This window comes from Nuphar pumila, chromosome 13 (genome assembly GCF_984573655.1).
Source record: "Nuphar pumila chromosome 13, dmNupPumi1.hap1.1, whole genome shotgun sequence".
Taxonomy (NCBI): Eukaryota; Viridiplantae; Streptophyta; class Magnoliopsida; order Nymphaeales; family Nymphaeaceae; genus Nuphar; species Nuphar pumila.
Window position 1 is genome coordinate 64,200,540 of NC_143261.1, and position 23,753 is coordinate 64,224,292.

At 37.4% G+C, this 23,753-nt stretch overlaps 1 protein-coding gene and 1 pseudogene across 1 annotated transcript in view; one reads left to right on the forward strand and one right to left on the reverse strand.

The window, feature by feature from the left end:
* The first annotated feature begins 13 nt into the window (after window positions 1-13).
* Window positions 14-872, forward strand: LOC149818521 (senescence-associated carboxylesterase 101-like; annotated as a pseudogene).
* Window positions 873-1,835: 963 nt separating this feature from the next.
* LOC149818522 (alpha-mannosidase I MNS5-like) overlaps window positions 1,836-23,753 on the reverse strand; it is an 80,568-nt gene continuing 58,650 nt past the window's right edge. Inside the window, exons 15-16 of the mRNA XM_089986238.1 lie at window positions 4,104-4,112; window positions 1,836-2,380 (exon numbers count right to left, since the gene is read on the reverse strand). Coding sequence (XP_089842364.1) covers window positions 2,150-2,380; window positions 4,104-4,112 — 240 coding nt within the window. The 3' untranslated portion in view covers window positions 1,836-2,149. The remainder of the gene's footprint in view (window positions 2,381-4,103; window positions 4,113-23,753) is intronic.

The window sequence follows — 23,753 nt, forward strand, 5'->3', positions numbered from 1 at the left end:
GGTGCTTAATAAAATGGAAGCAAGGGTGCAGGAGGTGTACCTCAGAAGGAAGAGTGTTCTTAATCCTTCCAAGAGGCTCAATGAAGGGAAGAAGCAGATGGCCCAATTGGAGTGGTACAAGAAAGGGTGTGAGGGAAAGAATATGGACTACTGTTACTCTTTCAAAATCAGAGGTGAAGAAAGGGATATAGATGTTATTAAGATCAAGAATATCCTGACCAGGTACTGAAAGGAGAAGGTGGAGGAAGCAGAGAATAACCCTCAGACACCAGACGTTCCGCTGTGGGACCGCTGGCTCTTTGGCAGAACGATATACCCGTGCATGGTTCAACCACTTGACATCACAGAATACTACAGGAAGGCCAGGAACAGGGACTACATGACCAATGGGAGAGCTCACCGCTATCAAGTGCTAGAGAAATGGCACAGGGAGACGGACAAGCTGAGGAATAAGGATAAGGCACTGAGCCTCGTGCTTCTGGGCTCATGTGGAGGAGGCTAAACTGAAACTGCAATACTTGAAGGATGGGGGAGCAGAAGGTGGCAGGAGCCTGGGTGAGCTAAGGAGTTGATTGAGTTTGAAGACTGTCATGAAGTTGGTCTACAACCACGAGTTATCCCCTACAGTTTTCCTAGAGCACAGTTGATTCATGGCTTGGTGGAGAGAGTATAAGAATCTGGAGAATGATTATAATTCACCATTCATTACTTACCTGAAAATGGAGGACTATCTCAAGTACAAATGAGAAATGAGTTAAAATTTCGTACATACATGCGTAGATATATGCATGCATGCTTGATGTGCACGGTATGTTATTTATATATGCTTCTATTTCTCACTTTAATATGTTTTACATATGTTGTAAGAACACTTTTTTGTTTTTTTTGTAATAAAAGTTTCCATCAATGGGATTATAATTCCTTTACTTTTATTAGCATGGATTAAGTGGATTTCAGTGAGTTGTATAGCCTCTGTGTGTGTGTGTGTTCTTACAAGAGAGAGAGAGAGAGAGAGAGAGAGAGAGAGTAATAATGTCAAGAAAAAGAAGATGAAGGAAATCAAGTTATTAAGCCCAAACATTTGTGCATACCTTTTCTGCTCGTATTTTTTTTTTGCCAGAAGGGATATGTTTGTTGGCACGAGATGGACCCGACAACTGAAGTTTCACCATGAACTGCTGCACATTATCTTTAGAGATGGGGGAGAACATTGCAAAATGGCAGCAAACGTTAACCACCCATCAAGATGTTAATCACCAGGGGATATCTTCTGGCTGCATTGGAATCTAGAATTCTATTTAACTACCACACTCAATCCTTAATTTGTGACATATGGGGGAACAGTTTTTGGTAAACTACAAAGTTAAGAAAGCCAGTACATGAATATGATGCTAGCTTAAAAGGTGTAAAAACAATCTTGTGCAGACACTTGAAAGTTTCATATAGTTTATATATATATATATATATATATATATATATATATATATATATATATATATATATAGTGCTTTGAATGCCCCTGACGTTGCACAGATGGCTAGACCAGGTTGCTGGATTTTACTTCTAGATATTACTCCTAATCAGATTGCCGCTGCTCTTTAAAAGCATGTGCATCAAAACCTGATGTCTTAGATCAAATCTACTAGCCATATCTTGTGAAATTTGATAGACTTCCGGACCAAACAAAAACCGTTTTTAGTATATTGCCGGATTCTATGGAATTAATAAACTAGGTCAGGCACAATGGATTCTTCACGAGAGAGAGTGTATCCAATGATCATAAAATGGTAGATGATTATTCAAAGCATTTCATAAATAGCACGACACTTTGATACACACTAAAGATGAACTATTATTTTGTGAATGAATGGGTTTTAAAATACAGATCAGAAAACAGGTAACAAAACTTTCTGGTACAACTTTATCAAGTGGGCACTTCCTCTTTTCTGTGAATCATAAAGAATACTCGTTTAACACATTAAAGGTTGAAGAACACCATCCCACAAGCAACCACGGCCTGCACACATCATTGAAAATGCGCTTGTTGCCTTTTCTTCATTGTGTTGTGGCTAGCTCGATACCAAATTCATTCTTTACCCCCCCCGCACCCTCTACAATTTCTCAGAAATACCAAGCAGTGGGCAGAATTTCAAGTTTCTAGCAACCATAAACCACAGTATCCTGCTAAGCTACACGTTCTTTTTCTGCAGGTAATGGAATCAATGCCACAATCTTTGCTGGTCTCACACCTATGGTCCTGGCAAGAATCATGGACATGGCAAACACTCTCTACTGGGAGTTCACCGTTTCCTGGTGAGATCAGAATGGCTGGACAGAGCTTCTGTGACATTGCACTTGGGCACGCTGCTTGGTTCTTACACTACGTTAGAAGACAATAGAGAAAATATCAAAATACTTGTAGCACAAGTTAAAAAAATTTGTCACAAATATACACCATGAATTGGTTTCTCTTTGACAAAACTATGTTACAAATATTAAAAGGTGGACCATGAAGTAATTTTCCTTTCATAAAACAACAATCAAACACCATGCTATTCAAGAACAAGAAATAGCAAAAGAGATGATGAAAAGAAAGTAAATACAAAGCTATAGATCTTATAAGAGGTCATGAGTGACCAACAAACAAGCATCAGATAACTCATTAACAAGTTGGACTTAACCTGTCCCGCAAAGACTGAAGCCATCCTACAAGGAAAACATGTGCAAAAGACCACGTGACAGAGAATCCAAACCTTCTGAAAGAGTCTTGCTCACGCAGACACATCATGTCTGAGAGGTAAGCAGGAGAAAATGGAACATGCTAGTCACAAAGCTTCTCTAGGTAAATTTGGCAGAATTCCTGTTTATTGTGTCAGAGACGAGTATGAATCTAAATATGACAGATCCTACCAAGACGTCTTCCTACTGCAGTTATGAAAAGAAAAGATGGAACCACCATCTTAAATATATTAATATGCCAAAGATCAACAGACATGTTTGAAACGTATCTGGAAGTCCAAAATGGAAGGTTTCTGTAACGTATCCGATCCAATTTTTCCTAGCATGTCTACTGCCAATTTTTCAAGGAAAATTTGTTTGCCTGCATGTTGCTGTCACCATATAGACATTAACTGAGACGGTAGCAGCTAGTGATGATAATATTTGTGAAAGGACATCCCACAACCTGCCTAAGAAAAAGAACAGGGAAAAAAAATATTAGCACTCTATTGTGTTTTTCTGTCTTTTGAAGCGGCAATTATGGGATTTCAACCTGTCTCTTGGTTAAGATGTTATCACCCTATTATTCATTTAGAGAATGTTTTCTAGTAATAAATGAGATTTGGGTTTCCCTTGCAACTTTTTTTCACAAGATATGACAAAAGTGTGAAAGATATGACAAAAGATACATAGACAGTCACTGTTAGTATCAACCATCCACCTTTATCCAGGCCTAGAGATCGCATTAGCAGGCAAATCCCACTATCGGAAGAGATTCAGCCACACCAAGGATAGTTTGGTATTGCATATCACAAACTTCAACAATAAGGTACTGCCATAAATTTCAAGAAGTAGTTCAAGGACATTGTCATCAAGGTCTCCAGATAATTATAGCTAGTTCTTATCTACTCATAGACATAGAGACACCTACACATAATAATCGGGGTGCACATGGGAGAATTTAGGTGGGTAACTAAAAATATATCAAAATAGCAGTCTAGATTAGGGATTTATCTGGGAAGGTCAGTTCTATCTAATTGCCTCATTTCCAGCCTATGAGAAAAAGCTAATCATTGCTAAAGGAAGAGTAATTTTAACATCACATTTGCATGGTCATAGGCCATAGGTGGAGTGTAGTAAACAAGCCACATGAGCAGAGTTTGCATTGTTCAAGGTTGGCTAGTTTAGGCTCAATATGTATTTGAGCTCAAGACTGAGTTTGGCTTGTTATAAACTTGAGTTCAGCAACAGCCTCTCATAAAGCCAAGCTCAAACCAACTCATTTGTAATGAAGTATGCAGAATTATAAGAACAATGTGCAAAAGAACATATAACTCAAAGAGTGGACAAAACAAGGCAAGATACAATCACAAAGGTGCATAAACATAAGTCCACTATAGGACAATACAAAGAGCCAACAAAGGGTTACACAAAAACAAGTAAAAGAATAGGCTTCAAGCATTCAAGAATAAGGGAAAGCACATCCCCTATTTATTATATACACAACAAAGGAGGGAGGCCATTGGGAGCTCCCCACATAGAGTTGTTAAGGAGCTCCCAATGGTCATATTTATGACCATTGGGGCCCCATATGACCGTTGGGAGCTCCCCAACAACTCTATGGTAGGAGTGCCCCAATGGTTAGACAAATTACAAGAAATAAAAAAGGAAAAAATAAATAATATTAAAAATACATTAATAATTGTTTCTAATAAACAGTTATTCTTATAAGTAAAAAGACCAAAATGCCTCTATATGGCCTTAACTATTATAATGCATAAGAATATATAAAACATATGAATATCTATATATATATATATATGAATATATATATATATATATATGAATATATATATATATATGAATATATATATATATATATATACATGCATCTATGTCACAGGGATTCGGCTAGCAGGGTGCCGCACCCGCACCCATGTGACATAGACATACATACATTTTAACACCCCCCCTTCAAACTTACGATGAAATAACCAAAAGTTTGCTAAGGATAAAAATAAATCGAGCAGGAAGAGCTTTGGTGAAGAAATTCGCAAGCTAGTATTCCAATGTGACATATGGCAACATAATAGTTTCTCTTAGATACCCATCATGCAAATAATGACAATCTGTGTCACATAGGTGCGAGTGCGGGTGTGGATGCGGCACTTTAAAAAAACTTAGGAGCGGGGGTGCGGGGAGTATATATATATATATATATGACTTGATTAGGGTTAACTGAATCTACTTTTAGATAGAAATGAACCTCAGTGTGGTTGGCTTCACCTAACACAAAGGAAGTTGTGTCCAAGTGTCGCACCCGCCTGGGTACTGGTGTGACGTGGGTGAGGTGCCTTGTTAGAAGAATCCATGTGACGGAATGGAATTCTAACTAAGGGATTAAGCTTGTAAAACGGAATGGAATTCTACAATAAGACCTTCTAAAGCTTACAACAAAACTTCCCAAAAGAACCACCAAGATTCTCAAACAACAATCCTTCATAAACCAAAACTTCGAAGGATTTTCACAAACACTCTTCTTACAAGAACCGTGGAAGTCTCACAAATAGTATTCACCAACAAGAACTATAACACTCAAAAATGAGTATGCAAAACAAAGAGGAAAGATAAAAACTTAATTCAAATGGGAGAAATCCACAGTCAAGAATTACTAAAAGCATTCATACATTAATTACACAAAGAGTAAGACACACAAACAAGACTTATTTAATGAGAGAACCTCACAAAAAGTGATTATATTACAAATGAGAGTCAAGTGCATTAAGCAAAGACCAATAGGACTCATTAGTAATAAAACACATATTTTTAAAGTTAGAACCAACTCATAAGTCAGTCACAAAACAATTATGAAAAGAGAATGTAACAAGCATTAATCTAGTCAAATAATGGACATGTATAAAGCTTACAATGAGACACATAATTGAAGATAATCATATTTGAGATTTTTAAGAAAAACATCACTACATAAGAGAGAAATCTCAGGCCAAATAACAAGTCACGATTACTCCTTTTAATAAATAAGGCAAGAGTAGTTTTTAAAACAAATATTGCTCAAATATCTATGAAATGACTCATTAAGTAAACTTTGCTGATCATATTATAGAATTTTCATGGCCGGTCCAATTATATGTCAAGGGTTTTTCCCGAAAACACACAAAAAAGCCATATTCAAGACTTTTAGTGGATAGACACAAACATGTAAGGAATCTCTAATAAACATCCAATCACTACCCATAATATATACAATAGCAATTATGGTTTTTGTAGAAAAGTACGCGAATTATCACAATCTTTTATATACTAAAAATTCCAATCTCAACCCAACTTTCTTTAAGAACTTCCCACACATATGTAATTCATGCTTTCAAACAACGTTAAGCATGTAACTTCAAAGTACCAAAGTTATTTTATAAAAATTAAAATTCAAAGAGTCAAAGATTTTATCACAACCACATATGTCTATTAATACAAAGCTTTAAATCACATGCAAGACTTGAAATATAATCACAAAAGCTCCTAAAGCCATACTCACGAGTTCAAGTAAGATTGACATCAAATTATGTTTGGAAGATAAACATGATAAACGACCCATTCAAGCAAGTTTTGAGGAATCATGTATCTAGAAAAACAAGTTCACCAATTTAAAAATTATCATTTAAAAATTTCAAAACATGTGAATAAGTGAAATGTGATATGCAAAAAAGTAAGGGTTCAATGAAAACCCAAATAACACAAGTAATTAATGTGCAAGAGCGAAAAAGGCAAAAGCTCAATGAATAATACAAGCACTAAATGTGCAAAATACATTTTGATTTAAAAAACATAATGATAAAGGAAACACATGCATATAAATGATAAAGAAAGTAGCTTCATAATGCATGATACTTTTAAGAAAAAGAATACATACCGAATAACTTCAAGAAAGAGAAAAGAAACAACGAATACTTCACCATTTTTCTTGAAGTTTCTTGAGTGACATGCTACCCAATGCACTAAAAAATAACTTGATCACCGCCTTGCTCTGATACCATGTTAGAAAATGACCTTTGAATGCAATAGATTCAAAAATGAACCCATAAGCATGCACATAAAGTGCGAATACACATACCCACTAAAGGGTAACCAAATACACATAAAGTGCAAACACATAAACCCACAAAGGGGTGAAGCTAAAAGGCTAAAAAGAAATTATCTTTATTGAAGGTGAGAGGTAAAACTCCACTAAGAAATGAGAGGGTTGCACCCCTTTATATACAAGAGAAAAAGGGAGAGAGAGGGAGCCATTGGGGCTCCCACTAGGTAGACGTTGGGGAGCCCCAATGGTCATATTAATGATTGTTGGGGACCCTAATGTCTACACAAGTGGGGCCCCCGATGATCCCAAGGTGAAAAAGAAAAATACAAAATAAAAAATAAGAAATGAAGAAAAATCCTAAAAATAAAATTACATGGTGAAACGACCAAAATACCCCTATCGGGTATTTTGGATACAACAAAAAATATACATATATATACGCATGTATATATATAATACATGTCTATATTTTAACACCCAGCCCGCTCAATGTTTGTTGCACCATATCCTTGTCACTGACTGCACACCCCACAATGGCTAACTGATCTGTAATAGTCTTCATTTTATTCAAGTATTTCATGATAGTCATAGAATCCTTTTTCAACATTTGAAACTCCTTTAAAAACAGTACTCTGGCCTGAGAAACTTGAGAATATGTCTGAACCAGTCGATATCAAGGTTTTAAAACCCAGTGACTCGGGACTCGACTCGTTCTTTATTGACTCGTGACTCGGCGGGTCAACTCGGTGACTCGGACCGGGTTTTGTTAACTTTTGATTTTAAAAGAAAACAATATATAATTTGTCTCAAACCATGTTTTTCAGTAAACAAGAGATGTTTTTTGGCTCCATGCAGAATCTTGGGTTGAACTAAAATAAGGAGATTGTAGCATGTGGATAAATTGTTCATTAATGAGCAATAAGTTGGAAATGTGGAATGAAAGAGCACAATTTATTCCAGTTACATAGATGCCTTTATGCATTAAAAATGCACATGCCTATAAAGAAAAGAGAAATTTTTGTTGGATGTGATAAGGCAAGGTGAGGACAATTGGTTCTGATTAAAGGGGTATAGCCTATATGAGATACAAAGAAAATATGAAGTCTAAAAGGACAAGAAAGAAGCACCAAGTAGATGTTGGAACTCTATGGATGTTAAGGCCAAAGTTATGTATGACTTTGTTCCAGTTTCTTGTCTATTATGCCTTCATAAAGACGGGGCAAAGAGGAAAGGTGTGAGGAGAAAACCAAATTCTTGTTATATAGTCATGTTAGTAAAGTTTAAAGCAAAATATTAAATGCATTTATGCAAAGAAACTGCAAAAAATATAATTGTATAGAACATAATAAAAGCAGCAATCTACTTGATCATAAAATATTAATTAGCTGTTGTTGAATCTGAAGATTGTCTTGCCTGATGCTTCTAGAAATAGATTCATATCCAATAACATTTACCTTAGCTCATAGTCACATATTGTCTTCTTTACATATTGAAGACATTAAGAAAGTAACAACAATATTCTCAATAATATTACAAATTTTTTTTATTCTGAAATACTCAAAAAATCAAATTTTAAACATTCCAGAACTCGCCCGAGTCAAGCCGAGTCAGACCGAGTCACAGCCGAGTCTTCGCAGACTGAGTTTAGCTTGCTGGGTTGACTCGCTGGAGGGCCGAGCCGAGTCACCGAGTTGACTCGGCGAGTTTTAAAACCTTGGTCGATATAGACCACCAACGTCTGATCTCGGTTCATCCAGGATACATATTTTGGATTTCTGATATATGTAATAGAAGAATCGCCCTTACCATTCTTGTCTTCTTGTGATATGAACTATGGAGGAACTGGGACAGAGTCATTTAGATGTCCGGAAATATCCTGACTTCTTATGAACGGAATAATTTGTCTCTTCCAGGTTAGGAAATTGGAGTTGTTCAGTTTCTCAGACATGAGTTGACTGAGAAATCTTGAAGAAAGACCAGATTGAGGAGAAAATGAATCCATATTCTAGAGATAAAGAATATCGAAATCGAAAAGAAATGAGAAACAAAGGAGAAAGATGATTTTAGAACAAGGTGGCAAGTAAAAATCTGACTCAAAAGAAATTCAGAACAGAAATTATATTCCAAACAAATTCTGCTTCACTCTTTTTTTCTTTTTTTTTTTAATCCAGACGATTTGCAGACCAGAAGCAGTAAAATAGATTTTGTTGTAAAATCTGTTTCGAATAAGACTCAATCAGTATTGAGCACGTCACTTTGAAAATGACATGTTTTCTGAATTAAGAGGAAAGACAAAAGAGATTCAAGAGATTAATCAACAAAGAGAATTACAATTAATTAAAAGGAAGAGGCGATCATGCCCAGATCAAAGTTTGGCTTTGCATCTATTTTAGAAATCAGAAAAAGAAAACTTTGACGTGATCCTTTCAATTTTGAAATCACGCCTAGATCAAAACTGATCTTATGTGGTTATCCAGAATCTTGTTTGTGAAAGATCACATTCATATTAGAAAGACAGTGAAGAGGAAAATAAATAATCGAAGGAAAGAAAAGAAAGCACGTCTAACAAATCCAAGATTGAATTTGAAAACCAAGAAATGAAAGAAAGAGTTGATAAAATCGGTAAGGAGAAAGAATACAGGAAGGGGATTTGAGATTGAATAGAAAGCTACCTTAGAGGAGGACAGGAAATTAGATTTTGATGAACTCAAGGAGATCACGATCTTCAACGTTGGATCTGCTGCTCTGATACTATGTTAGAGATTAAAGGTTCTGAGGTTCAGCCACAAGAATAGAAAGAGAATGGAGGAGACAATGTATGCTGTTGAAAACCCCACAATAGGGATTTGCGTATTAGGCTTTTCTTCAAGTATTACTAATACAAATATTAGGGTACTAAAATACCCTTCACACAATAGACTAAAATACAAGTGAGCCATTAATGAACATGTGACATAATGAACTTGAGCTGGGTCTGGATCTCATCTCAAATCCAAACCCAAATATGAATGACGACTTCTTTTTAAGAGCGGCTTCGGCGAAGAAAGTTTTTGGAATATCTTTAAAAATAAGTAGTGTTCTACTGGTTTCTATAATATCCTATATTTTCTTTTGGCTAATCCATTTTGTTTGGGAGTACTAGGATGTGACTTTTGGTGACAAATCTCATTTTTTTCTAAATAATTTTGAAACTCATTTGATAAGTATTCACCACCTGAATCGGATCTAAGAATAGAAATGTTGCTTTGAAATTGATTTTTGACAATCATATAAAATTTTTTAAAGAAAGAGAACACATTGGATTTGAAGTTAAGGAAGTAGATTCACACATAACTAGTGAAATCATCTATAAAAGTAATATAACATGAATATCCCCCTTTTAATATGATGGAAGAAGGTTCCCAAACATCCGAATGCACTAATTCAAAAGGGACTCTTAGAGACAAAAGTTCTATTAAGAAAATGGATGGATTTCATCTTTCCAAAGATACAATATTTGTAAATTAAATATTTTTTATTACAATTTTTTTTCCCAAAAAGAAGAAGATGCATCTTTAAGTAGCTTGGATGTCAAGTTTTTTATGTCAAGTTTCAATATCCTTATCTTGGACATAATTATAAAAAGAATTTGAAAGAAGATTTAAATAATTCATAAAGTAGAGATCTCCCCTCCTATGGCCTTACCCAATCTGCTTTTTGGGCAGAGATCATGCACGAAGTAACCCTTAGATGAGAAGGTTTCACACTCGTGATCATGAATTTGAAAAATGGAAAAGAGATTTAAATTTAGTTGTAGAATAACCCTAATTTTTGGTAAACAAAAATTTTAAAAAGAATCTAAGGTTTCAATACTTTTAATTTGCAAAGATATTTCATCGGCAGTAGAAACATAAGTAGTTTTTGAGTTAGTAAATAAATCAGAGAGATTATTCACATGAAGTGTCGTATGAAAAGAGGCTCCCAAATGAAGGATCCAAGAAGACATACCTGAAGGAAAAAATAAAGCTATTGCAGCACCCGATGTAGACGGAGATTTGAGTAATTGTTGAAGTCCCTCTGATAATTGAGCAAGTGAAAAAGAGTCGCTTTCTTTACTTGGTTCATCCTTCTTTGGTATGAATTTTTTAAAGGAAGCGACATTGTTCTTTGAAGAGTCATTCAACTTAGAGCAATTAGGTCTTATGTGTCGCGGTTCATGGCAATGATGACAAATGGCCTTTTTATAGTTACTATTATAGCTATTTTGCCTCCCAATGTGTAGAGGCTTGTAGGTTTTCACATGATTGTCAAGTTTAGAAATGGCCAACACTTTATCTCCTCCCTTAATCATACCAAGACGAGTTTCTTCTTGATATATTTCGGCAACGGTGTCTTCCAAAAGAAGAGGTTAGATCGGTGGAGGAGATAAGATCTTGTTCAAATTCGGGCATAAGCCTATGTAAAAATTAGAAAAAGTATTATTTTTTCATTTGTTCCCTTTTAAGCTCAACATCCTAACTAGCAACTCATTTGAGTTCAAGAAGGGATAACTCATCCCATAGAGGACCAAGAGTACTAATGCAGTCACGGATATTCATGCCCCCTTGTTTGATGGTACATATTTTTTCTTGAAGAAAAAATTGCCTTACAAGGTCTTTTGGGGTATACATACCCTTCATAAAGAACCATGCTCATTGGCTTTGCGAAACTTAGCAATGTTGGCACATATTTTGAGCTCAACATTGTTCATGAACCATGCAAGAATTTTTACATGTTTACTTTCCCAATCTTCTACCCTGGATTAAGGATTTTAATATATTTGATTTGGGCATCTCCTTTCAATGATTTTTCTTGATTTGCTTCCAACTTAGTGAGTTTGAGTTGAGGCTCCGGAATAGAGCCCATCATGTATTCCAAAGAAAGGAAAAAATGAAAGACCACAAAAAGAGCTCCTCCACCTTGAGTTCTGCAAGCACCACTAACCCACAAACACTTTCCCAAAGGACCAAGAGAACTATGGCTATGATACCATGTAATGAAGTATGTGGAATTACAAGAACAATGTGCAAAATCACATAGAAGTCCAAGAGTGAACAAAACAAGGCAAGATACAAGCACAAAGAGGAATAAACATAAGTCCTGTGACGCCACGAAATTTTAACCCAAATTTATAAGAAAATTTTTATTTTTTTTATAACAATAGAAATAACTAATACTATGAGGTTAAGCATTCTGGAACATCACAGTGGAGAGCAAGCCAAAATGTTTATTGCATTTTACTATTAATAAATAATAACATCAGAGTCTTAATGACATAAAAATGAACTCAAACTATCCCGGGAACAGTAAATCAAATCTCGATCGAAGCCTCATCCTGCAGCCGCTCATAATATTTTATTCTTCACCTGAAAAATGGTAAATTAATTAGAATTAGACTACAACTGTCTAACTAGGAAATACTGTAATTTTTCTTGCAGGTATATCATGTGTCAAGTATGTGATGTGGGTGTCATGTGTGACTTCCAACATATACAAGAACAAGTAAAGAATCTATATTATGACAGCAACAGTTTATGAACACTAACTAATAGGTAACAGTATTAGCAGAATTTAAACATCTCATAACCACATATTTCATTGCATGCTAAAAGTAAATGTCCACATATCAAAAGTAATTGTTTATGTGTATAATTTTAAATTTGTCACTACCTACCTAGACGTGATACCTAAGATGATCTAATTTAAATGTTTATCTTTAATTATCCCGCGGATACACGCGGGCCAAGGCAACCATTTCAGAAGAGAACATTCGAGGGTTTATTATTCATTGGTGTTTTATTAACCCGAATATTCTAACTGAAACTATAAATCTTAAGGGAGCGGCCAGTGACCGAGAGAACCTCCCAAAGGCCCAAAACCAAAACAGGATGCATTCCTAACTTCTGCAGAAGAACAAAGAGCTACTACCTAGGACACGTTGGTAGTCCGGGTCCCCCAACTCCGAGAACTTGGTGTAACGCCCCAAAAATCCAGGACTTGTAACTTTTAGAATAGTTTAGAAAGCTTTGAAATCATACGACTATCAGAGTTTAAATAGTACTTCAGCGAAAAATGATATTTTTAAAACCACAAGTCAATGGACCTTGAGCGCATTACAGCATAAACTTTCCTTTGTCGAATTCCGCACAACTATTGAAATCAAATGGTTTCGAAATGCATTTTCAATAATTGAGAATTTGTTCATGGGATTTTACAACTCGTTATATTTGTTGAAACCAAAAAGAAGTTTACTAAAACAGTTTTAGTAACTCAAGGTTTAATTAAAAGAGAATTTTTGAAATACGCTTCATACGAAATTTACCAACATGTCCTCAAGAGCGAAACGTCAGGGAAAAAGCTCTATCTTGATCTCATCACGCCATCATGTCATCGCAGACTGTATCACCTATACATCATTTGCCCATAAAATGGATCAGTTTCACTAAAAACTGGTAGGTGCACATACAGGACGATATAGAACATAGTTAAGCAGAATAATTTAATATATCAAGTAGACAGGCAATTATATAGCAATTCAATTTCAACATATTCATGGAGCAACTATCATGAGCACAATGCTAAAATTATTACAAGCATTTTACCGGCACAAGTGGGCTAACTATTACAAGCAAAGAACTGCATAAGAAATTTAACTAGCAAAATACAATGCTACATCAATCACACACACAATTCCATAAGTATTGAACCTGTTGCACACTATAACTTTCATACGTGCATAACTCAACAAATTGTGTGATCGGATTTAAATTATGTTTCGATATTAACTGACCAAGTGGATACGCACAAGGCACGACTCTAGAAACAGCCTAGACTGATCCGGGGGTTTATTATGTTAATATATTTTATGATAACCCGAATAGCTGACTAAGTCCGCACCTAAGGGGACGGTCGGTGACCAAGAGAGAAATCCCCAAAGCAGCATAAACAATGAATGCATCCTGAATATGGAGAGCTACCACCTAGGATAATTATGGTAGTCTCCTTCCCCTAACTCCGATGACTGGAGAAGCTGAGTCTTTTGCTTGTAACTGTCATTAATGGCTTGTCCATCGAAGTTTTTGTACCTTCTCGTCTTCTCTCCTGACAGGAGTCAGCGGTTCGAATGAGTACATCAGGGGTAGTTAACTGAAGACCCATTCTACATACTCCGGTCTTTCGACCCAACTCGAGTATCTTGCCGGTGAAGGCGGAATCATCACCTATTTAGCTTATCACAACATTTTGTTATTTGCACTCATCGAAGTTGCCACAACCTACTCATCCAAACGTCGCAATGTAAGAAGACGTACTTGTCAAAAAGTACGGTCATACTTGTCAAAAGTACGACTACGATGAAAGGGATATGGTTTCACCAAAGAAACCTCAACAGATATTATCTGCATAAGAAGTAACACAACACAATTTGGGAAGATAAGTCTTGAATTCTTTTCAACAATATTTTGCATATTTCATGATACAAGGTCGTCTCGGATCTCTCGTCTGATCAACAAAGTACTTAACATGTCGTGCATGTCTAAAAGTACGCTACACTGAAAAAGGAAGGTGCGTAGGCTTCTCAAAAGAAACACCCAACACACAACTTCATAATGATCCAAAGAATATAGGAGTGCTTATTTGGCATGATTCATCCTTATAAGCCACAATGCCATATTGAGTCATTCACACAAGGCACATCACTATCAATCTTGCATCCAAAATTTATCTTAATATCGACATGATTCGCACGACACGCGACACTAGGTTTAATAAATGAAGAATAGGTCCTTCAACAGAACCTCACTCGATCATAGGCTCCTGCCCCCAATCAGGGTTATTCAAATTGAGCCGCACCTTAAATCGAGGTTATAAAACATTTCGCCCAAGTGTGTGGACTTAGGAGGTCTCAAATGTAACTTCGCAATCCCGCAAGGCTTAAAACTTAACTTTGCAAAAGTTGTGCAATTTGAAGAGCACTGGGTTCGCAGAAGGAAACTCGCTTTTAAAGAATTGCAATGCACAAACACAACTTCTAGTGTTTTGAAAACAAGTAAAATCAGGATAGGTACAAAACTACATTTATGTAAGTACATATTTACCATAAGTGTGAACATATGCAGGTTATAACAAGACAAAAAACAACTCTCGACTTGTGATGCCGCACATCGAGGGAAAAGCACATAAGTAATACACGAGGTACCAAAACCATACCTTGGCCACTTAGATAGGCAAACACATAAGGTCATAAGTAATACATGAGACACGAAGTCATACCTCACTCAAAGGAAACGTGCAGGCAAAAATGTATGCAAGCAAACAAGGGCATATGTATTTCAAGAAGTACGAAACCCCACCTCAAACTCATAAACAACTACGCAAAATAATAATCGAAGAATAAAATTGTACCTCGACCCATGAGCATGCAAACAAGAAAATATGCAATGCAGAAGCAATATAACTCTAAGCATGTCTAGCATGGGCAACTTAATTATTTCAACTTAATTAGGTTCATCTATTGCCCTTTTGTGCGACTTTACCCTACCTTGGAGGTTACACCTGACTCCGAGTGTAAGCAATCAATGTCTCGATTGTGAGGTGTGAGCGAGATCCGTTGCATGAGCTGCGAAAGGCAAAAAGTGAGCATCATGCTTAACATTTTAAAAAGAAGAAAGGGGGTTGAGACCCCCAAATAGGGCAGAGCTACGTCCCTGTCTGCCAAAAAATAGAGGAATAGAAGAAGGGGCAAAGGTGGGACTCGCTTCTTGCTTGTAGGAACTGCAGAGGCACATACATAGCCCCTGTCGGCTGGTCTGAAAAGGAAGGGAAAGGGAATGAGCAGGGATAGTCCCTGGCCGGCAGGTCGAGCCCCTCCTTGCTCACAAAAGGAGGATCAAGGCTCGGTCTGTCAGGCCAAGCTCAGCCCCAAGCTCGCAATAGGAAGGCCGAGGGGTGGGCTCAGTCGGTCAGGCTGAGCCTGGCCCCCAACTCGCCACAGGGAGAAGAGGAGAAAGGGGGGGGGGGGGGGGTGGTGGAAGAGACGGCAGGGAGGACGTCGACCTCCTTGCGGGCTTTCCGATTAAAACCAGGGGAACCAAGGGAGGGCTCGGTATAGCCGGCCCTGTGCCAGCTCCGATGAGTTGTGCAGGGCCGAGGGTGAGAACCCAAGGAGAAGGAGCAGGGGTCGGGAGGTGCAAGGAGATCGATGACGCTGTCGCCGGATAGATCCAAGAGAGAGGGGAGCAAAGCGAGGGAACGAGAGAGGGAGAGAGATCGGTTTACCTGAGGGTCGTCGAGAAGGCAGCGGTAACAGTGATGAACGAGAGAGGATGGTAGTCACTGGTGGCCTGCCAGAGAAGGAACCAGCACGTGATGGGGGGGTTGCCGGAAATCGCAACAAGAGAGAGACGAGGGTTGCGAGGTTGGGATGCCGGCGAAAGGGCTCAGGCTGGCTGTGGCGAGCTCTGACAGGAACCCGCCACCTGGGAGAGGATCGACGATGATGGTGGCAGCGGCGGCGGTGATCAGATCAGAGGGGAGGAGGCGTCGACGGTTCGCAGGGGCGTCGGTGCGAGGAGAAGGAGGCTCGAGAGGGAGGCATGCCCCTTCTGCCCTCCTGCGATGCTTTTAAAGAGCTCGTGGGGGTGGGGGGGGCGAAATTTGGGAAACCCTCAAGGGTTTCCCTTATCAGCCGAGGGGGTGGAGCGGCGCGGGTGAGGTGTGGCGCACAGGGGAGGGTTTTGTTTTAAAACCCTCACCCTGCGTCGGGTTTTAAAACCCCAACGAGGGCGGGCCTGGGTCGGGTCCCGACCCGACCAGGGTCCGATAATTTTTATTTATTTTTTAACGTGGGTTTTACACTTGGGACCAACGAGTCATTGTCGCTCGAGACAAGAAACACATGTTCCCAGAGTTTCGTACCACCTACCTTCTCCAAGATAAACCTGAATCTGAGTAGGTTGATCTTTTCATTTCATTAAATCTCCCAAAGTACAGGGGCGTTTCCCTAAAATTTAGTGCAAGCTCATCAACCCAAGTACCCGCATCATGTACCCAACCCATATTGCCCAATTAGGCAAGATTTCTCAAACACTCACTCAGAGTGCTCTGGTGCCTTTAAACCAATCAAGCACACAAGCCCCGGTATCTTTAAACCAGTCGGGCAACAGAATTATATTCTCATTTTCAGGTGAATTCAAATTATAATTTTTGATGGTCCATGCATGACCCTTAACACACTGGCTTGACACTCATATGTCCACAACAAGTCATCCCATAGTTTCGGTTACCCGATCATCATTCTTCATATATATATATATATATATATATATATATATATATATATATATATATATATATATATATATATATATATATATATATATATATATATATATATATTAATAACAAATTGCCACAAACTACCATTAGGTTTTAGATGATATACAACTTAATAAGTATGGATCATCAAATCATCTTTTGCTTAACAGGTAAGAACATCGCAGGCATGATCATTATTTCTGAACCAATTGCATATTGAATTTATGTGGAAAAATGTAGATCATGCAAGCGTACTAACATGTGACATTCAATATTCAAAACTCAACTTTATACATATAATAACAGATAGAGTTATCAATCTTAAATTTGTTAACATTGAATTAACTTATGTATGTCTTGTACATGCTTGGACATTGACCTGTGCCAAAACCCAAAGTTCCTCAACAGAACTTCTGAAGCGATGGTAGTGTGACCACGGAACCATACTCCAATCATGGCATATCTTGAGCATTCATATATCAAGATTCACAACATTTTAAGAGACTGTACTTAAGCTGCAAGAGAAATAATGCTACTCATCTCTATGCATAATAGACCCATACTGTTGGCATTCACATGCGGACAGATCCAATGCCTATCAAATCTGTAGAGTACGACTATGTTGTTGGCATTCATAAGTGTAAAAACTGCATAACAAAACAGCAGGATACATGTATGATGTGGGTGTTCCTGGGTGACCTACCAATACACACCTATGTCTATAGACAGTAAACCCATCAGAATTTTACCCACCAATTCCACCTTACTTCCTAAACAACTTTCAAGGACGCTGCTATATCCAGATTTCATTACTGGGATACCTATCCATGAATAAATAAAAGTTTCAAGCATACTGGTATATGCAGACCCATTACTGAATATGTAACTATTGTTAAATTAAATTGCAAGTATACTACTGAACAGGCTTTATGGCTAGAATGCATATCTATGAGTAACCACTATTTCCATTTTAGAACTTACCGCAATAGAGACCAATTTGAACATGTATAGCCTGAGTAATTCAATTTGAGAACTACTTAAGGCATGGTATAGTCTGAGTATTTCAATTTCATAATTTGAGGTAACTTAAACCTGGAACAAAGTTTAACATGTAAGTATTAACAAGTACTACTGGAGCATCAACTTTCAGAACCTGCGATTCTTTAACAAGCACAAAGTTTATCGAACCCTGTACCACACTTTACCTTCAGCCGACATGAGAAATAGATTTGGAACTAATATTACTTTATGCAGGGAAAATTAATTAGATTAAGCCATAGTTTGTGAAAGAAGAATTCTCAGTACCGGCAGTTTATTTTCAGTATCAGGAGTTTAGCATACACTTTACAAACTATATAGGCAAGAACCTAATATGCATCTCTATTAGAATTTCAACAAGATTACAACACCACATTTTTTTTCATGGCAGTCGAAACCCGAAATCCTCTGTAATCCGAAACCAAAACCCCTATGAATTTTTTTTGACAGTCGAAATCCCCAAATCAATCGATTTGGGGTTTCCCACAACCCTCATGACCCCTCCTTAATTAAAAACCTGAAACCTCACTGTCGGAAAAAACTGAAATCCCCAGATCGGAGATTTGGGATTTTTGGCACCTTAACCCCACACCCATCCCTTTCTTAATCAGAAATCCGAGACTCATAAATTGTAAACTCCCTTTATTATAAACCGGAAACCTCTTATTACTATTCAAAAATCCCTATATCGTTCGGATTTTTCGAAGCAGCCGAAATCCCCAAATCTGCCGATTTGGGGTTCCCAACAGCCATCAAACTCCACCCGGTAACATGAATCTGAAAACCCCCAAATCTGTGATTTGGGGTTTTCAGAAGTAACATCCCAAAAAGGGATCTGAGAAACGAAACTTGATTTTTTTTTATTTTTTTTTTATTTTTTTTTATTTTTTTATTTTTTTTTTTGGGGGGGGGGGTCCGGCAGTCCACACACACGTCGCTCGACACATGAGAACCCTAAAGAACAAAAACAAGAAATCCTACACGTCATGCTCAACTCACGCAGAGAAAAAGGACAGTAAACCCTACCTTTTTCTGGCGAAAAGGTTGCTGCTACCACGAGGGGAAGTTGGCCGACCTTGATTGCTCCGCCGCCGCGAAATCGTTCAAGAGGGAGGGCAAGAAGGGGAGATAGAGAGACAGCGAGAGTGGGAGGAAGAGAGAAGACGGTGGGTGTAGAGGGAAGGGAATAACGAGTGAGAGAAAGAGATCGGTTAAATAGAGAGGATGGGGAGACGGTTACAACACCGTGAGAAAAGCGGATCATGGTCGACGGTTGCATACGCAGCCGCCTCCCCCCCCCCCCCCCTTCGCACCAGCCTCTTTTAAAAGAAATCGCAAACCCCCTCTTAGGGTTTGCGGTTTCTTCGATATATAAAATTTTCTTTTTAATGCACGGCATTTTTTTTATATATACGGATTTGGGTCTTTCACCCTATGACCGGTGACCCATCATGGTTTGGGTCCAGCCCTAAGCTGTCCGGATCCAAGAATCCGAATCTAACAAAGGGTTACACAAACAAGTAAAAGAATAGGCTCTTTATTGATAATACGCTTTGGAAAGCATTGAATAATAGGGGGAAGTACATCCCCTATTTATATACACAACAGAGGGAGGACATTGGGAGCTCCCCACATAGTTGTTGGGGAGCTCCCAATGACTCTATGGTGGGAGGGCCCCAATGGTTAGACAAAATACAAAAAATAGAAAAGGAAAAAACAAAGAACATTAAAAATACATTAATAACTGTTTCTAATCAACAGTTATTATTACAAGTGAAAAGACCAAAATGCCCCTATATGGCATTGACTATTACAATACACGAGAATATATAAAATATATAAACATATACATGTATACATGAATATATATATATATATATATATATATAAATACATATATTTTAACATCATTTCACTAGAAGATAACTTTAAAGATTGACAAAAGAAATATTTTATGCTGATAAGGTAACAAACACCCATGAAATAAGGAAGACCCCAAGTCCATGGATTTTAGTAACTTCATATTAACAGGTAAATACCTAAACAATCACATGAAAATAAGAAAACATTATGCTTGTTAAAATATATGTAATCAATATATATATATATATATATATATATATATATATCACACTACCCGATAAGGGGTAGTTCTGTAAATTCGCCCAATAGGGGCATTGTAGTCTTTTTCTCTTTTCTTCTTTTTTCCTTTTTCTTTTTCCTTTTTTTCTTATTTCTTTTTTGTTTCTTTTTTTTTTGTACTTTTTGTGCATTAAATGCACAGCCATTGGGGGCCCCAACAAAGAGTTGTTGGGCCCCCAACGGTCACAATTGTGACCGTTGGGAGCCCAACGACTCCTTGTTGGGACTCCCAATGGTCCCTCTCTCTCTCTCTCTTTTCTCTAACTCTCCCTCACTCATCTCTTGCCTATAAATAAGTGGGGTCTCCCCCTTTGTAATGTGTGGCTTCTTCAAGCCTCTTTGTGCCTTTATAATATTTTATGCTTTCTAGCCATTATTGGCTTTTGTGTATGTCCTCTTTTGGACTTGTTCTTTGATTTCTATGTGTGAATGTCCATTGTAGGACATACATTTCTTTTTCACATATTTCAATACATGGTATCAGAGCCTTGGTTGTGCTCTTGATTCATATAGCTAGTTGACTAGTTATACCTCTCTCTTGGTTTGTCCTCCATTCTTGATTATACGATGGAAGGAGAACAAAAGATTGATCTCTCCTTGAAGCTTAATGGTACTAACTACATGATGTGGGCTGCCGCCATGGAGAACAACCTCAAAGGTAAAAAGTTTTGAGGATATGTTATGGGCACCATTAGGAAACCTCAACTTCAACTTACGAAAATGGATGGTGATCAAGAAAAAGCTCTAGAAGGAAATGCTCGCATGAAGGCTATTGAAGATCACCAATCTAAGGTCGAAGATTGGGAAAGTAAGCATGCAAAAATTTTTGCATGGTTCATGAACAACGTGGAGCTAAAAATTTGCGCCAACATTGCTAAATTCCGCCTAGCAAATGAAGCATGGTTCTTTATGAAAGGTATGTATACTCAAAAAGACCTTGCTCGTCAATTCTTTATCCAAGAAAAAATCCGTACCATTAAGCAAGGTGAAATGAGTGTAAGAGATTACTATAGCACTCTTGGACCTTTATGGGATGAGCTATCCCTTCTAGAACCAAAATGGGTATCTAGTGAAGATGTGGAAATGAGAAGAGAACAAATGGAAAAAGAACACTTTTTCCAATTTTTACATGGGCTTAGGCCCGAATATGAACAAGTTAGGTCCTCCCTTCTTCATAGATCTAAACCTCTTCCATTGGAAGATGCCATAGCCGAAATATGCCAAGAAGAAACGCGTCTTGGCATGATTAAAGGAGGAGATGAAGTTCTAGCCGTGTCTAAACCCGACAATCATATGAAAGCTTATAAGCCTCCACACTTTGGGAGGCAAAATAACTATAATGGTAATTATAGAAAAGTCATTTGCCATCATTGTCAAGAACCGGGTCATATAAGACCTGATTGTCCGAAGATAAATGAACCTCCAAAAGGTAAAGTTGCTATTATTGAAGAAATCTCACAAAAGGAGAAGCCAATGAAAGGGAAAGAGTCATTTTCCCTTGCTCAACTATCCGAAGCACTTCAAATTCTACTCAAATCGTCGTCAACTTCGGGAGCCGCCATTGCCTCTTCTTCTCCTCCAGGTATGCCTTCTTGGATTCTTGATTCTGGAGCATCCTTTCATATGACCCCTATTGAAAATGGACTATCCAATGTATGTAGCAACTCCAAAAATTCTTTTGTTTCCACCGCCGATGGTACCTCTTTACAAGTTAAAAGTTTTGGAACTTTAGACTTTTCAAAAGATTTTTTTGTGCCAAACGTAAGGGTAGTACCTCAACTTAATTTGAATCTTTTATCTGTTTCTCAAATATGTGATCATGGATGTGAAATCTCCTTCTCAACCAAGGATTGCTCTATACAGGATCTCCAGTCCGGGAAGCGGATTGGGCAAGGCCATAGGAGGGGAGATCTCTACTACATGAACAATTTGAAACTTCCCACTAACTCATTTTGTAATCATGTCCAAGATAAAAATATTGAAACTTGGCATCAAAGACTTGGACATCCAAGCTTCTCAAAAATGTACTCATTTACTTTTGGAAAGAAATTTTGTAATGAGAAACATTTTGTTTGCAAGAGTTGTATTTTTGGAAAAATGAAATCCACCTCTTTTCCAAATAGAACATTTTTGTCCAAAAGACCCTTTGAATTAGTCCATTCGGATGTTTGGGGTCCTTCTCCGGTCATATCAAAAGGAGGGTACTCATATTATGTTACTTTCATTGATGACTACACTCGATATGTGTGGATCTATTTTCTCAATCTAAAATCCGAAGTTTTTAATTTCTTTAAAAAATTTCATATGATTGTCAAAAATCAATTTTCAAGTAATATCTCCATTCTTCGATCCGATTCCGGTGGAGAATATCTATCAAATGAATTTTAAGAATACTTGGAAACTAATGGCATTTGTCATCAAAGGTCATGTCCTAGGACTCCTCAACAAAACGGTCTAGCCGAAAGAAAGCATAGACACATTTTGGAAACCACTAGGACTCTTCTCATTTCCAAAGAAATTCCAAAGTGTTATTGGGCCGAAACCGCCTTAACTTCCACTTATTTGATAAATAGAATGATATCCTCATCCCTACAAAATATATCTCCATATGAAAAACTTTTTGAAAGAACACCCGATTTTAATAGATTAAGAATTTTTTGGTGTAAATGTTTTGTCCTTACACATAAAAGAGATAAGTTATCTCCAAAAGCTATTGAATGTGTGTTCTTAGGATACGGAGAAAATCAAAAAGGTTTTAGGTGCTTCGACCCCAAAAGCAACAAACTATATATATCCAAAGATGTTACCTTTTTAGAAAATGAGAACGGCTTTGAGAAAAATAAAGATATTGATGAAAGCGAATATGCTTTCTTATTTGATCTTCTCTCTCAAGAAGATGTGACTCCTCATGAAGAGGAAGTTCCTAATGATTTAGAGGATACTCCTCTTAGTAATGTTGAAAATGAAAGTAATAATTTTGAGAATAGGTCAATTCAAACATATGCTAGGCGTGGTCAAGAAGCTCCCATAAGTGCTTTAGAAAAATATTCTCAAAATTCCAACATAGAAGAAACCTCTTTAAGGAGATCTAGCCGAATCTCCAATCCTCCTAATAGGTTTGTTTCCTATGAGTCTCTAACACCTAAATATAGGGCATGCCTAATTGCATTACACTCTTATCATGAACCATCACACTATAATGAAGCCAAAAACATTCCTCAATGGGTTGAAGCCATGAAACTAGAACTTAGTGCCCTTGAAAAGGCTAAAACTTGGGAAATAACTTCATTACTCACTGGAAAGAAGTCTATTGGATGTAGATGGGTCTTCAAAATTAAAACTAAAAGTGATGGGTCATTAGAACGTTATAAAGCTAGGTTGGTAGCCAAAGGATATGCTCAAGAGTACGAAATAGACTATGAAGAAA